At 30.1% G+C, this 16,819-nt stretch overlaps 1 protein-coding gene across 2 annotated transcripts in view; it reads left to right on the plus strand.

The window, feature by feature from the left end:
* The window catches only part of LOC135125139 (uncharacterized protein), a 275,297-nt gene extending 258,991 nt beyond the window's left edge, over positions 1-16,306 (plus strand). For both annotated transcript variants that reach the window (XM_064050495.1, XM_064050496.1), the window contains 3 exons: positions 6,963-7,739; positions 7,793-8,109; positions 14,968-16,306. In XM_064050495.1, coding sequence (XP_063906565.1) covers positions 6,963-7,739; positions 7,793-8,109; positions 14,968-15,330 — 1,457 coding nt within the window. In that variant the 3' untranslated portion in view covers positions 15,331-16,306. The remainder of the gene's footprint in view (positions 1-6,962; positions 7,740-7,792; positions 8,110-14,967) is intronic.
* The last annotated feature ends 513 nt before the right edge of the window (positions 16,307-16,819 follow it).

Raw genomic sequence — 16,819 nt, forward strand, 5'->3', positions numbered from 1 at the left:
TTGAAATTCAAAATTCGAAAATTATAAAATTTAATTTTGAAAACTGGAAATTTGGAAAATGGTATTTTAATGTGGTTTTGGAATTTGTGAATATTTGTGAGAAATCAGGTATTCGAAAATCGGCAAACTGAGAATCTAGAAATTTAAGAATTCGAGAATTTCCAATAGTATTTGAAAATTTAACGAAACCGAATGCTTTGATTTAAAGTTAAATTACAAAATGTTGACTTATAGTTTTGATTTTTTTCCCAAAAATTTGGACTTTTCGGGTAAAAATTCAACACGGAATCATAAACTACATATGTTAGACGGACAGACAGACGGAAACGGGAGGCTTATTTCTTTGTACTGTATATAACCTATAGTTGAAATATAGTTAAATAATTTCAATTTTTTGATTTTTCTACTTTTTAATTGCTAGAATTTTCAATTTTTGATTTCTCAAGTCTTCGATTTTTCAATTTTTCGACATTTTAATTTTTCGGTTTATAAATTTTTCAGTTTCGATTTTTCAACTTTTCGATTCTACGGTTTTTCAATTTTTCGACATTTCAGTTTTGGGATTTTTCAATTTTCCGATTTTTTTATTAATCCTATTTAAAATGTGCAAAATATGATCAGTCTATAGTTGTAATTTATTAATGCATTCATATTTTTTAGATTTGCTTACACAGGGTGACTCAAAAAAATTAATGAATCAATCAAACAATTTATTCTATTGAATAAATCAAGAATTGCAAAAATTATACAATACTTTGAAATCTTGCAGACATTTTAAAGTTATTGTAAGCATGTAACCAAAATATATCCGTTTATTACCCCCAAGAAATTGATGACGTCATCCCAAAATTTTGCGGAATAAATTCTACCCAAAATGTGCACAATATGATGAGTTTTTAATTGTAATTTATCATTGCATTCATATTTTTTAGATTTGCTCCCTATTTTCTCAGAGGATATGTCATTTGCAAAAATTAGTCTTATCTTAGCAAGGACTAGCCCCGCCCACCCGCCCTCTATTTTCTTGGAGGGTATGGCATCTGCCAAAATCAATTTTATGTTAACAAGTACTAGCCCCGCCCACACACCCCTGTTTTCTCACACGATCATCTGATTTGCCAAAATCAGTCTTATCTTAACAAATACTAGCATTTTGGCAAATGACACGTTTTAAGAAAAGTGAGGGTGGGTGGGCGGGGCTAATAGCTACTTGGATAAGATTGATTTTGGCAAATGACATATTCTCTGAGAAAATAGGGGCGGATGGGCGGGGTACTTGGTAAGATAAGACTAATTTTGGCAAATAACATACCCTCTGAGGAAGTAGGGGATGGGTGGGCGAGCCTAGTACTTGCTAAGATAAGACTTATTTTGGCAAACAACACCCTCTGAGGAAGTAGGGGGCGGGTGGGCGGGCCTAGTACTTGCTAAGATAAAGACTGATTTTGCCTCTTGTAAACATTTGTTAAATTTGAAGGATGTTAAATTGCAAATTTCCATAGTAAGTTAAATTCTTAAATTTGATTGAGTGTTTGTTTCATTCTACTTCAGAAGCGCGGGAAGTTCTGCTGAAATTTGAACCAATTTTTTAAATTTTATATTAACAATTGTTCCATTTTTGTACATATTTCAATTTTTCGACTTTTAATTTTTTTGATTTCTCGATTTTTTTAATTTGATATTAACGATTTTACCATTTTTCGATTTTACGATTTTTTTGTTTCAACTTCCCGATTTTAAACTTTTTAGTATGTATGTAAATTGTATTTCAGTTTTTCGAATTTAAAAATCTTTCGACTTTTCATTTTTTTGATTTCCCGATTTTTCAAATTTTCGATTTCTCAATTTTTCAACATTTTAATTTTGGGAATTTTTCAAAGTCTCATTTTTGCAGTTTTCAACTTTTAAAAGTTTTTGATTTCTCGTTTTTTTGGTTTTCCGGTATAATCTTCGACCAATTTTGATATGAATATGAATTTTGTTTTGGAGATTCTTCTGGAGATTTTTTTCTGCATTCATTGAGATATCATATGAGTCTGATAAATAATAACATTAATAACAGTATCTATTGTATTCTCACATTGTGGGTGCCTTTTTTGTTTTAATGGGGAAACAAAATTTGAGTCACCCTGTATAAGCATGATAAACGTTTAATCAAAATATATTTACTTATCCCCTCCAAACAATTGATGACGTCAGCACAAAATTTTGCCTAATAAATTCTACCCAAAATGTGCACAATATGATGAGTTTTTACTTGTGATTTATCATTGCATTCATAGTTTTTAGATTTGCCCCCTATTTCCTCAGAGGGTATGTCATTTGCCAAAATTAGTCTTATCTTAACAAGGACTAGCCCCGCCCACCCGCCCTCTATTTTCTTGGATTATATGGCATCTGCCAAAATCAGTTTTATGTTAACAAGTACTAGCCCCGCCCACCCACCCCCTGTTTTCTCACACGATCATCTGATTTGCCAAAATCAGTCTTATCTTAGCAAATACTAGCATTTTGGCAAATGACATACGTTTTAAGAAAAGCGAGGATGGGTGGGCGGGGCTAAATAGCTACTAAGATAAGATTGATTTTGGCAAATGACATATCTTCTGAGAAAATAGGGGGCGGGTGGGCGGGATACTTGGTAAGATAAGACTAATTTTGGCAAATAACATGCCTTCTGATAGAGTAGGGGCGGGTGGGCGGGCCTTGTACTTGCTAAGTTAAAACTTATTTTGGCAAATAACATACCCTCTGATAAAGTAGGGGGCGGGTGGGCGGGCCTAGTACTTGCTAACATAAAGACTGATTTTACCTCTTGTAAACATTTGTTAAATTTGAAGGGTGTTAAATTGAAAAATTCCATAGTAAGTTAAATTCTTAAATCTGATTGAGTGTTTATTGTTTGTTTCATTCTGCTTCAGAAGCGCAGGAAGTTCTGTTGAAATTCGAACAAATTTTTTAAATTTTATATTAACAATTGTTCCATTTTTGTACATATTTCAATTTTTCGACTTTTAGATTTTTTAATTTTTCCTCTTTCCAATTTTAGACGTTTCAGTTTCTCGATTTTTCAGTTTGTGGATTCTTCAAATTTTCGATTTCTCGATTTTTTATTTTTCGGTTTCTCGATTTTCCAATATTTCAGTTTTTCGATTCTTCGAATTTTTTGATATATCAATATGTCAATTTTTGAGTGTTTATTGTTTGTTTCATTCTACTTCAGAAGCGCGGGAAGTTCTGTTGAAATTTGAACCAATTTTTTAATTTTATATTAACAATTGTTCCATTTGTGTGTATATTTCAATTTTTCGACTTTTAATTTTTTTGATTTCTCGATTTTTTTAATTGTAGGTTTTTAAATTTTTCGATTTCTAGTTTTTTGATTTTTAGTTTTCGGTTTTTTAAATTTTGTATTAACGATTTTTTCATTTTTCGATTTTACCATTTTTTTTTTGTTTCGAATTCCCGATTTTAAACTTTTTAGTATGTATGTACATACATTGTATTTCAATTTTTCGCGTTCCTTTGATTTTTTTACTTTTCTATTACCCAATTTTTTTATTATTTGATTTTTCTACTTTTTAATTACTAGATTTTTCAATTTTTCTATTTCTCAATTTTCGATGTTTCACTTTCAGGATTTTTCGATATTTCGATTTTTTAATTTTTCGATTTTTCAATTTTTCGATTCTTCAATTTTTCGGTTTATATATTTTTCAATTTCGATTTTATAATTAATCCTATTTAAAATGTGCAAAATATGATCAGTCTATAGTCGTAATTTGTTAATGCATTCATATTTTTTAGATTTGCTTATACAGGGTGACACAAAAAAATTAATGAATCAATCAAACAATTTATTTTATTGAATAAATCGGGAATTGCAAAAATTATACAATACTTTGCAATCTTACAGACGTTTTAAAGTTATTGGAAGCATGTAACCAAAATATATCTGTTTATTACCCCCAAGAAATTGATGACGTCGTCCCAAAATTTTGCCGAATAAATTCTACCCAAAATGTGTGATTTATCATTGCATTCATATTTTTTAGATTTGCCCCCTATTTACTTAGAGGATATGTCATTTGCCAAAATTAGTCTTATCTTAGCAAGGACTAGCCCCGCCCACCCGCTCTCTATTTTCTTGGAGGGTATGGCATCTGCCAAAATCAGTTTTATCTTAACAAGTACTAGCCCCGCCCACCCACACCTTGTTTTCTCACACGATCATCTGATTTGCCAAAATCGGTCTTATCTTAGCAAATACTAGCATTTTGGCAAATGACATATCCTTTGAGAAAATAGGTGGCGGGTGGGCGGGGCTAGTACTTGATAAGATAAGACTTATTTTGGCAAATAACATGCCCTCTGATAAAGTACGGGGCGGGTGGGCGGGCCTAGTACTTGCTATTTTAAAAGTTATTTTGGCAAATAACATTCCCTCTGATAAAGTAGGGGGCGGGTGGGCGGGCCTAGTACCTTGCTAAGATAAGACTTATCTTGGCAAATAACATACCCTCTGAGGAAGTAGGGGGCGGGTGGGCGGGGCTACAACTTGCTAAGATGAAGACTGATTTTGCCTCTATTATTTATCTTGTAAAAACTTGCTAAATTTAAAAGGTGTTAAATTGCAAATTTCCATAGTAAGTTAAATTCTTAAATCTGATTGAGTGTTTAGTGTTTGTTTCATTCTACTTCGGAAGCGCGGGAAGTTCTGTTGAAATTTTAACCAATTTTTTAATTTTATGTTAACAATTGTTCCATTTGTGTATATATTTCAATTTTTCAGCTTGTAATTTTTTTGATTTCTCGATTTTTTTATTGTAGATTTTTCGATTTATCGATTTCTAGTTTTTGATTTTTGGTTTTCGATTTTTTAAATTTGATATTAACGATTTTACCATTTTTCGATTTTACGTTTTTTTTTTGTTTCGAATTCCCGATTTTAAACTTTTTAGGATGTATGTACATTGTATTTCAATTTTTCGAATTTAAAAATTTTCCGACGTTTCATTTTCTTGATTTCCCCATTTTTCAAATTTTCGATTTCTCAATTTTTCAACATTTTAATTTTGGAAATTTTTGAAAGTCTCATTTTTTCAATTTTCAACTTTTAAAAGTTTTTCATTTCTCGTTCTTTTGGTTTTCCGGTATAATCTTCGACCAATTTTGATATGGATATGAATTTGTTTTGGAGATTCTTCTGGAAATTTTTTTCTGCATTCATTGAGATATCATGAGTCTGATAAATAATAACATTAATAACAGTATCTATTGTATTCTCACATTGTGGGTGCCTTTTTTGTTTTAATGGGGAAACAAAATTTGAGTCACCCTGTATAAGCATGATAAACGTTTAATCAAAATATATTTACTTATCCCCTCCAAAAAATTTATGACGTCAGCACAAAATTTTACCGAATAAATTCTACCCAAAATGTGCACAATATGATGAGTTTTTACTTGTGATTTATCATTGCATTCATAGTTTTTTGATTTGCCCCGTATTTTCTCAGAGGATATGTCATTTGCCAAAATTAGTCTTATCTTAGCAAGGACTAGCCCCGCCCACCCGCCCTTTATTTTCTTGGATTATATGGCATCTGCCAAAATCAGTTTTATCATTACAAATACTAGCCCCGCCCACCCACCCCCTGTTTTCTCACACGATCATCTGATTTGCCAAAATCAGTCTTATCTTAGTAAATACTAGCAAACTGGCAAATGACATACGTTTTAAGAAAAGTGAGAATGTGTGGGCGGGGCTAATAGCTACTAAGATAAGATTGATTTTGGCAAATGACATATCCTCTGACAAAATAGGGGGCGGGTGGGCGGGATACTTGGTAAGAAAAGACTAATTTTGGCAAATAACATGCCCTCTGATAGAGTAGGGGCGGGTGGGCGGGCCTAGTACTTGCTAAGTTAAAACTTATTTTGGCAAATAACATGCCCTCTGATAAAGTAGGGGGCGGGTGGGCGGTCCTAGTACTTGCTAAGATAAAGACTGATTTTGCCTCTATTATTAATTTTGTAAAAACTTGTTAAATTTAAAATGTGTTAAATAGCAAATTTCCATAGTAACAAGTTAAATTCTTAAATCTGATCTAGTGTTTATTTTTTATGTTTCATTCTACTTTAGGAGCTCGGGAAGTTGTGTTGAAATTTGAACCAATTTTTTAAATTTTATATTAACAATTGTTCCATTTTTGTAGATATTTCAATTTTTCGACTTTTAATTTTTTTCGTTTCTCGATTTTTTTAATTGTAGATTTTTCGATTTGTCGATTTCTAGTTTTTTGATTTTGGTTTTCATTTTTTTAAATTTAATATTAACGATTTTACCATTTTTCAATTTTACGTTTTCTTTTTGTTTCGAATTCCCGATTTTAAACTTTTTAGTATGTATGTAATTTGTATTTCAATTTTTCGAATTTAAAAATTTTTCGACTTTTCAATTTTTCAATATTTTAATTTTGGGAATTTTTCAAAGTATCATTTTTTCAATTTTCAATTTTTAAAAATTTTTAATTTCTCGTTTTTTCATTTTTTGGTTTTTCGGTTGTTCGATTCGACGAGGGAAGTTTAATAAGCGTTTAATCAAAATATATTTACTTATCCCCTCCAAAAAATTGATGACGTCAGCACAAAATTTTGCCGAATAAATCCTACGAAACCAAATACTTTGATTTCAAATTAAATTACAAAATGTTGTTTTACAAATTTTGATTTTTTTTCCAAAAATCTGGACGTTTCGGATAAAAACTCAATACGGAATCATAAACTACATATATTAGACGGACAGACAGACGGAAACGGGAGGCTTATTTCTTTGTACCTATTGTATATAACCTATAGTTGAAATGTAGTTAAATATATTATGATAAAAAGTAGTTTCAACAACACTGCAGATAACTCTCCGATGAAATCGCAAACCTCTCAAAGACCCTCATTCACAGGTGCCGTCAGCAACGACCAAGACCTCGAAGACTTCATCGCCAGCGTGTCCGTCCCTCCACCCACACAAAAAGTGACCCCCGCCATCGAACTAACCCCCGAAGAAATCATGTCGTACATCATCCCCCCACCCCCGCAGATCCCAGAAGGCTTCGAAAACTTGACAATAAACGACGATGACCCCGGCACGCCCTCTTGCTGCAACGGCGTCAAGCGCCGCAACAGCAACTGCAGCGTGAAGTCCAACATCATAGAGTACGCAACAGTCGACCGAAAAGGTGCATTCTCGTGCTGCGCCAAATTGCGAGCCGACAAAGCCAAGGAAGAAGCGATCCATCCGCTACCGAGGCGCAGCTCCGACGAGAAGCCTCCAGAACGACCGCCGAAGAACCTTCCGCAGGAGCGCCAGAGGTCGCACTCGCTGACGGCCTCCATCAAACCGAGTGACTTAGTACCACCCAAACTGCCGCCGCGGATGGACGGCAACCACCAGGCGCCGCCGCACCTGTTCCTGCCGCCGAAGAAACCGCCACTGCCACCAGTACCGCCGTTGGAGGTACTCCGACAGAAGAAAAGCGTGGCGCAACCGCCGAAGGTGACTACGGAAGGGCGGACGGCGGGGATCGGATCGCCCCACCTCCAAAGGAACAAGAACATGTATAGCGACTTGGAGGCGGGGTTCGGGGAGCATGGAGAGAAAGTCGAGAAGGGGGAAAAGGGGGAGAGGTTGACGGTGAGGCCAACCACCGCCGTTAGCACGCCGACGTCACCGCACTTAGGTGGTTTATGACTTAAGTACGATAATAATAATGATGATTGTGGTTGTTTGTAGGCCGCGGAGCCCAATTAACAGCCGTCCCTATACTTTCACCAGATGGTCCAACGTGTTCGCGTACCATCAGCCAAACCCAGACGGAAGCTGGGGCGTCGTCCTCGCGGGACGGCGTTCAAGAGCCCAAACTTGATAAAGAGTACCAGAAGAACGGATCCGCGTTAAAAAATGGGTGCACTTCGACGAGGGAACTGCTTCTAGCGAAAACGGACGTAGCGATGGCCAGTCTGCTGGTGCGGTTGGACCAGGTGGCGGCGCAGTGCACCGCCGCGCAAGTCCACGGGGGCGGCAGACTCATCAGCGAGGAGAAGTTCCAGGTAAGGTCCTTCAAAAAAGTTCATTTGATTAAAAATTAATGTAAAACAGGTTTGGTGTCGAAGTCCATCAATAAATTTGGTGTCTTCGTGTTGGTAATACGGATACTCAAAGAAAGTGAGGTTATGTTCAGATATTTGAACTAATAATACCAACAGTAGAAACCATGTTACACTAAAAAAGCACAATAACATCGTTGCTAGAAATGTCAGTGAATAAAAAAGATTTGTTTTAATCATTTTTTTTTTAATTGCCTTAATTTTAAACAAATACATTTATTTTACTATAAAACATTTCAACAAAATCATTTGTTCTAATCTTATTCAAAATTTTGAGGTTATGATAGCATAATGTTGTTCTCAAGTTGTTCTTGTCGTCCAGTTAGTTCAAATTTAAACCCAAATATGGCGCGATTGCAAATTTTTAAATTTTCTAAGTTTTTAAGGAAACTACGACTGTACTAAATAACATGTACTTGCTAATTTACTAAAAAAAGTATATCTTAACTACTATCTAGAGTTTCCAGTTTTTATTTTTTCTACTTTTCGATTCCTTAATTTTTCGGTTATCTAATTTTTTTCTTTGTTTTTACATTTTTTTATTTTTTAGTGTTCTGTTTTTATAATTTTTTTGTTTTTTCAATTTCAATTTTTTCAATTTTTCGTTTCTTCAATTTTTTGGGTTGCAATTTTTGAGTTTTTCATTCTGTTTGTTCCTTGAATCTTTTTAATTTTTTTAGTTTTTCGATTTGCCAACATTTGAATGTTTCAGTTTGCAGATTTCGGATTTTCTCGAATTTTCAATTTTTCGATTTGGAAATTTTTCGTGCGGTTTTTATTTTTATTTTTTCTGTTTTTCTTTCTTTACTTGAATTTTTCGTGTTTCAAGTACAAAATTTTTCAGCTTTTCAGTTCCAATTTTTGAATTTTCCAGTTTTTTGGTATTACATTTTTCAATTTGAATTTCCCCAATTTTCAATTTTTAATTTTACAATTTTTCAGTTTTAATTTTTTTTAATTTTTCGATTTGCAATTTATCGTTTATTTTCTTTATTTTCTCAATTCTTCGGTTTTTCAATATTCTGATTTTATTTCTCGTTTGTTTTTCAATGTAGAATTATTCAATTTTTAAACTTTTTTAAGTGTTTTAATTTTTTTTGTTTCTGTAATTAGATTTTGCAATTTTTATATTTTTTTTTGTTTTTTCAATTTCAAATTTTTCAATTTTTCGTTTCTTCAATTTTTTGGGTTGCAATTTTTCAATTTTTCGTTCTGTTTGTTCCTTGAATCTTTTTAAATTTTCTAGTTTTTCGATTTGCCAACATTTGAATGTTTTAATTTGCAGATTTCGGATTTTCTCGAATTTTCAATTTTTCAGTTCTTCAATTTTTCGATTTGGAAACTTTCCGTGTCGGTTTTTATTTTTATTTTTTCAATTTTTCTTTCTTGACTTGAATTTTTCGTGTTTCAAGTACAAAATTTTTCAGATTTTCAGTTCCAACTTTAGAATTTTCCAATTTTTTGGTATTGCATTTTTCAATTTGAATTTCCCCAATTTTCAATTTTTAATTTTACAATTTTTCAGTTTTAATTTTTTTCAATTTTTCGATTTGCAATTTATCGTTTATTTTCTTTATTTTCTCAATTCTTCGGTTTTTCAATATTCTGATTTTATTTCTGGTTTGTTTTTAATGTAGAATTATTCAATTTTTAAACTTTTTAAAGTGTTTTAATTTTTTTTGTTTCTGTAATTAGATTTTGCAATTTTTATAATTTTTTTGTTTTTTCAATTTCAATTTTTTCAATTTTTCGTTTCTTCAATTTTTTGGGTTGCAATTTTTCAGTTTTTCATTCTGTTTGTTCCTTGAATCTTTTTAAATTTTTTAGTTTTTCGATTTGCCAACATTTGAATGTTTTAATTTGCAGATTTCGGATTTTCTCGAATTTTCAATTTTTCAGTTCTTCAATTTTTCCATTTGGAAACTTTTCGTGTCGGTTTTTATTTTTATTTTTTCAATTTTTCTTTCTTGACTTGAATTTTTCGTGTTCCAAGTACAAAATTTTTCAGCTGTTCAGTTCCAACTTTTGAATTTTCCAGTTTTTTGGTATTGCATGTTTCAATTTGAATTTCTCAGTTTTCAGCTTTTAATTTTCAATAGTTTCAGTTGGCAATTTTTCGTTTCGGCGTTCTTTATTTGTACATTTTTTTTATTTTTCGGTGTTCCAATTTTATAATTTTTTGTTTTTTCAATTTCCATTTTTTCCACTTGCAGTTTTTCAATTTTTCATTTTTTGTTCCTTCAGTCTTTATCTTTTCGAATTTTCGTTTTTAATTTTTTCAGTTTTTCGATTTTCCAAGTTCTGGATGTTTCAATTTTTAGATTTCGAAATTTCCCCAATTTTCAATTTTTAATTTTACAATTTTTCAGTTTTTCATTTTTTTCAATTTTTCGATTTACAATTTATCGTTTATTTTCTTTATTTTCTCAATTCTTCGGTTTTTCAATATTCTGGTTTTATTTCTCTTTTTTTTTCAATGTGGGATTATTCGATTTTTCGGTTTTTCAATTTTTAGATTTTTTTAAGTATTTTCAATTTTTGCAATTTTTCGATTCTTTAATTATTCATTTCTTCAAACTTTGATTTTACAATTTTTCTTTTTTTCAATTTTAAGATTTTTTAAATTTTCGTTTTCTCCATTTTTTGATTTGCAATGTTTCTAATTTACATTTTAAATATGTAACCACTAATTATAATTTTTTTTAATTTCTCGCTTTTTCAGTTTTTCAGAATTGAACCAATTTTTAATTATTGAATTTAAAATGTAATATGGAAAAATTCCAAAATTAAACAATTGCAATACGAAAAATTGAAGAAAGAAAAAACGGAAAAATTAAAAAATCGGGAAAATGAAAAAATAAAATAAAAGAAATTGAAAAATTGAGGAACCGGAAAATTGAGAAATCCCAAAATTAAAAATCAAAGATTGAAAATTTGAAAAATTGAAAAAACGAAAAATCGAGATATGAAAAAATGTAATATGGAAAAATTGCAAAATTAAACAATTGCAAATCGAAATATTTAAAAATCCCCAAGTTGAGAAATTGAAAAATTGAAGGAATTAAAGTTGAAAAATCCAAAAATTCGAAAATTAAAGAAAGTGAAAAAACGAAAAAGTATAAAAATGAAAACTGAAAAATCTAAATACTGAAAATCAAGAACTTAAAAAATTGAAAATTCGAAATATCAAAAAAATTGATAAACTTAAAAATATAAAAATCAAAAAGGTGCAAAATTATAAAAATGTAAAGAAATTGAAGAAAGTAAAACTGGAAAATTTGAAACTCGAGAAATTAAAAGCTTGAAAAAATTAAAGTTGAAAAAACGAAATATTGTGATATGAAATTGGGAAAATTGAGGAAACAGAAAATTGAAAAATTAAAAATTCGAAAAATTGAAGAAGAAAAACTGAAAAATTTGGAAGTCGAGAAATTGAAAAATTGAAAAAATTAAAGTTGAAAAACCGAAAAATTATGAAATCGAAACATTTAAAAATGGGAAAATTGAAAAATTAAAGAAAACGAAAAAATATAAAAATAAGAACTTTGGAAATCTAAATAGTACTGGAAATCAAGAGAATTCGAAATATTAAGAATTGAGAAACTTAAAAATCAAAAAGGTGCAAAATCGAAAAAACGAAATATTGAAAATTAAACACATCGGAAAATCCGATAACTGAGAAATCCAAAAACTGCAAAATTGAAAAATTGGAAAACCGAGGAATTGAAAAATCAAAGACCAAAATTTTGAAAAACTGAGAAAACGAAAAATTGTGATACAAAATTGAGAAAATGAAAAATTAAAATCAAGAAATTGAAAAACGGAACGGAAAAAAATTAAAAATTGAGAAAGTGAAAAATAGCAATGTAAAACTGGTGTAGAAAAATTAGAACAATTGGAAATCCAAAAATTGAAGAAAGAAAAAACAGAAATCTGGAAGTCGAAAAATTGAAAATTGAAAAAATTAAAGTTGAAGAAACGAAAATAATGAAACTGAAACATTGAAAAATCTAAATACTGGAAATCAAGAACTTAAAAAGTTGAAAATTCGAAATATTAAAAATTGAAAACTTAAAAATCGAAAAGGTTTCGAAAAAACGAAACATGTATTGTAAAATCGAAATATTGAAATTTAAAGAAATTGGAAAAATGAAAAATAAAAATCAAGAAATTGAAAAATCGAGTACCTAATGAAAAAATGTAACATGGAAAAATCGCCGATTGAAAGATTAAAGAAAGGAAAAACCGAAAAACCTGTAAATCGAGAAGTTAAAAAACTGAAAAAATTAAAGTTGGAAAAACGAAAAATTGTGATAAAATTGGGAAACTGAAAAATCGAAATATGAAAAAGTGTAATATAGAAAAACTACAAAATTAAACAATTGCCAATCAAAAAATTGAAGAAAACAAAAACTAAAAAATGGAAAAATTGAAAAATTAAAGAAAATGAAAAAATTTAAAAATGAAAACTTTGAAAAATCTAGATACTGGAAATCAAGAACTTACAAATTGAAAATTCGAAATATCAAAGACAATAAAAATCGAAAAGGTGGAAAATTGAAAAAATAAAATATTGTAAAATGAAAATATTGAAAATTAAAGAAATCGGAAAATAGAATAACTAAGAAATCCGAAAATTAAATATTTGAAAAATGAAAAACAAAAATAAAAAAATTGAAAAATCGAAATATGAAAAAATAGTAAAATTAAACAGTTTCGAATAAAAAAATTGAAGAAAGGAAAAACTGAAAAATGGAAAATTGGAAAATAAAAATCAAAAAGGTGCAAAACTGAAAAAATGAAATATTGTAAAATCAAAATATTGAAAATTAAAGAAATCGGAAAATAGGATAACTGAGAAATCCAAAAATTAAAAATTGACTAAAGGAAAAACCGAAAATCTGGAAGTCGAGAAATTAAAAAATTGAAAAAACTAAAGTTGCAGGAAAAACTATGAAAGCGAGACATGGAAAAATTGAAAAATTAAACAAAATGAAAACACGAAAAACTGTAAAATAGAAACAAATAAAAAAACGAAAAATTATAAAATTGGGAATATAAATTTAAAAAATCAGGAAAATGAAAAATAGAAATAAAGAACTTGAAAAATGAAGGAAACAGAAAATGAAAAATCGAGAAATAAAAAAATATAAACCGAGGAGTTGAATAATCAAAAAACAAAGAAATTGAAAAATTAAGGAAACGGAAAATTGAAAAATCGAAAAATTAAAAAGTGGGAAACTGAAAAATAGAAATGAAAAAATGTAATATGGAAAAATTGAAAAATTCGGAAGTCGAGAAATTGTAAAACTGAAAAAATTTAACTTGAAAAAACGAAAAATTATGAAATCGAAACATTGAAAAATGGAAAAAAATTAAAAAGTGAAGAAAATGAAAAAACGAAAAAGAAAAAAATGAAATCAAGAACTTAAAAAACTGAAAATTCGGAAAATTAAGAATTGAGAAACTTAGAAATATAAAAATCGAAATATTGAAAATTAAAGAAATCGGAAAATAGGATAACTGAGAAATCCAAAAATTAAAAATTTGAAAAATGAAAAATAAAAATCAAGAAATTTAAAAATCGAGATATGAAAAAATGTAATATGGAAACATAGTAAAATTAAACAATTTCGAATAAAAAAAATCAAGAAAGGAAACACTGAAAAATAGAAAATTCGAAAATAAAAATCAAAAAGGTGCAAAATTGAAAAAATGAAATATTGTAAAATCAAAATATTAAAAACTAAAGAAATCGGAAAATAGGATAACTGAGAAATCCAAAAATTAAAAATTTGAAAAATGAAAAATAAAAATCAAGAAATTTAAAAATCCAGATATGAAAAAATGTATTATGGAAAAATAGTAACATTAAACAATTTCGAATAAAAAAATTGAAGAAAGGAAAAACTGAAAAATGAAAATTCGAAAATAAAAATCAAAAAGGTGCAAAATTGAATAAACGAAATATTGTAAAATCAAAATATTGAAAATTAAAGAAATCGGAAAATAGGATAACTGAGAAATCCAAAAATTAAAAATTTGAAAAATGAAAAATAAAAATCAAGAAATTTAAAAATCGAGATATGAAAAAATGTAATATGGAAAAATAGTAAAATTAAACAATTTCGAATAAAAAAATTGAAGAAAGGAAAAACTGAAAAATGGAAAATTCGAAAATAAAAATCAAAAAGGTGCAAAACTGAAAAAATGAAATATTGTAAAATCAAAATATTGAAAATGAAAGAAATCGAAAAATAGGATAACTGAGAAATCCAAAAATTAAAAATTGCAGAAAGGAAAAACCGAAAATCTGGAAGTCGAGAAATTAAAACAATTGAAAAAACGAAAAATTGTAAAATTGATGGAAAAGGAAAACGAAAAATTGTGATCCCAAAAATTTGGTCGATGATAAATAAATCCAGATTTTTCGAAAAACATTTTTTCGAAGACACGTATATCAATTTGGAATTTAAAATTACCATGATTATGATAACCTCAAAATGTTATAAAAGATCTAGATTTAAAAACCACATGTGAAGAAGTATCTTATTTTATCAAATTAAAATAGTATTTACTAACGTAAATTTTGGTTAGGGTCGGAGATTATCGGTGTAATAAAAATTCAGACAGACGGACGGACGGACGGAAACGGAAGTCCTATTTTTTCGTAGTCTACGGGTCACGAACCGTCGAGAAAACAGAAAAGTAGCCAGACGTCCAGTGGACAAATTTATAAATGCGCAGTTCGACCTCAAACCATTTTGGGAAAAATAGTACTAACAATGATAATTCCTCCAGATCGCGAAGGAAGAGCTCACCTCCCAGTCCCTCCAGCTCGTGAGCTCGAGCAAGATGCTCGTCATCGCAATGTCGGACCCGTCGCTGCCCGACCTGCCCGAGAACCTCGCCATCTGCCTCACCATCCTGCGCCGCCTCACCGAGCTCTCTCAAGATCTGACCAATCACACGACGGCCCCGCTGCAGACGCGCAACCTCATCCTCAAGGTCCACGACGTCACGGCGGCGTTCCGCTTCCTCATAACGGCCGACATCGACCGAAGTTCGCAGAAGAGCATCGAGGAGCACCTAGCGGCCCAAGCCGAGTGTCTGGCCACCGTGCTGGCGACGTTGTTGAGAAGCTTGCGGGTTTTTTCACCTTAAATCTTTCGTTCTAAGTTTAGTTTTGTACCTTTTTATGAATTTTTCTAGTCAGATGTTCGTAGTATTTTTATTTTTAGGGCACAATCAAATATCATGACCAAATAAAATCGCGCGATGTTATTATCAAATTGAAAAGTCTGAAGTTGTTGAATACTCTTTAAATTTGTGATATTGTATTAAATCGTTCGGTCGGTTGCGACGTTAGTTAGGGTGTTCCAAAGGGTATTAAATGAATGACAATTCTGTCCACAAGAGCTTTCGTTGTTTTTGTCTTCATGATTACCTAGTCAAAATCCAGTACAATAGATGGGTTTCAGTTACCTCTTCTATATGGGCTATAGATGTTGTATTTCTGTATATATTATTTATAGATGTTGATCACGGAGAAAATGTATATTTCTTGTTAATTTTTTTTTCTTTACTTAGGGTAGGGAGTTGTTTAATTTATTCGATTCGAAGATTTTAACTGCGTTGACGTTTAAGAATTGATTAGTAGTAAGTTCGTTCTAAATTTTATATGAATGGAATCAGTTCCAGTTGTTCTATACTATTTTTAGTTGTTTGGATCAATGTAAACTCTAATTATACCTAACATCAACTCTAACATATCCTCTGTATGTAACACAATACAATAAACAATAAAATCAAAATATTGGAATGTAAGCACCGTTTTTATTGACTTAAATTTTAAAATGATCAAGCAAACTCATCAACAGGGTAATGTCGTCTGATGTGGAGTGGTGACCTACCCTGTGAAGAAAAATCTTTTTTTAAATTCCTGGTTTAATCATCTACATGATGTTTCTAATATACGTACAAAATGTGAGAACAATCGGTCCAGTAGTTTTGGAGATTACGTGTCTAATAAAAATGGACACAGACACCAGACAGACAGACAAACGGAAACGGGAGACCACTTTTTTCATACTGTAAAGGTCATGACACGTCGAGAAAATATGAAAGTGGCAATTCGACCGATGGACTCGATTACTATACTTCCTTAGCTTAAATTTCACAAGATCAAATCCTATAATTTTTGAAAAATCTGGATTTCTTTACCTTCGACCATTATTAACTCATACCATAATTTTCCGATTTTGCTTTTTCTTCGATTTTACAATTTTTCGATGTCACAATTTTTTTTTTTTATTATTCAATTTTTCCAGTTTTTAGTGTTTCCGTTTCATAATTTGTCATTCTTCCAACTTTATTTTATTTTTTTTTTCACTTTTGTAATTTTTCGATTTTTCAACTTTTTAATTTTTCGACTTTACAATTTTTCGTCTCAGATTTCCGATTTTTCGATTTCTTTAATTTCCATTACTTCAATTTTACAGTTTTTGTTTTTTTTTATTTTGCACCTTTTCGATATTGAAGTTTCTCAATTTTAAAACCTTTCGACTTTTCAATTTTTTGTTTCTTCATTTTTTCAGTTTTTACTTCCAATTTTTAGTTCTTTGAGAGTTTTCCTTTTATATCTTTTCATTTT

The sequence above is a fragment of the Zophobas morio genome, unplaced genomic scaffold (genome assembly GCF_036711695.1).
Source record: "Zophobas morio isolate AGI-343-1 ecotype UQ-CSIRO unplaced genomic scaffold, CSIRO_AGI_Zmor_V1 ptg000008l, whole genome shotgun sequence".
Classification (NCBI taxonomy): domain Eukaryota; kingdom Metazoa; phylum Arthropoda; class Insecta; order Coleoptera; family Tenebrionidae; genus Zophobas; species Zophobas morio.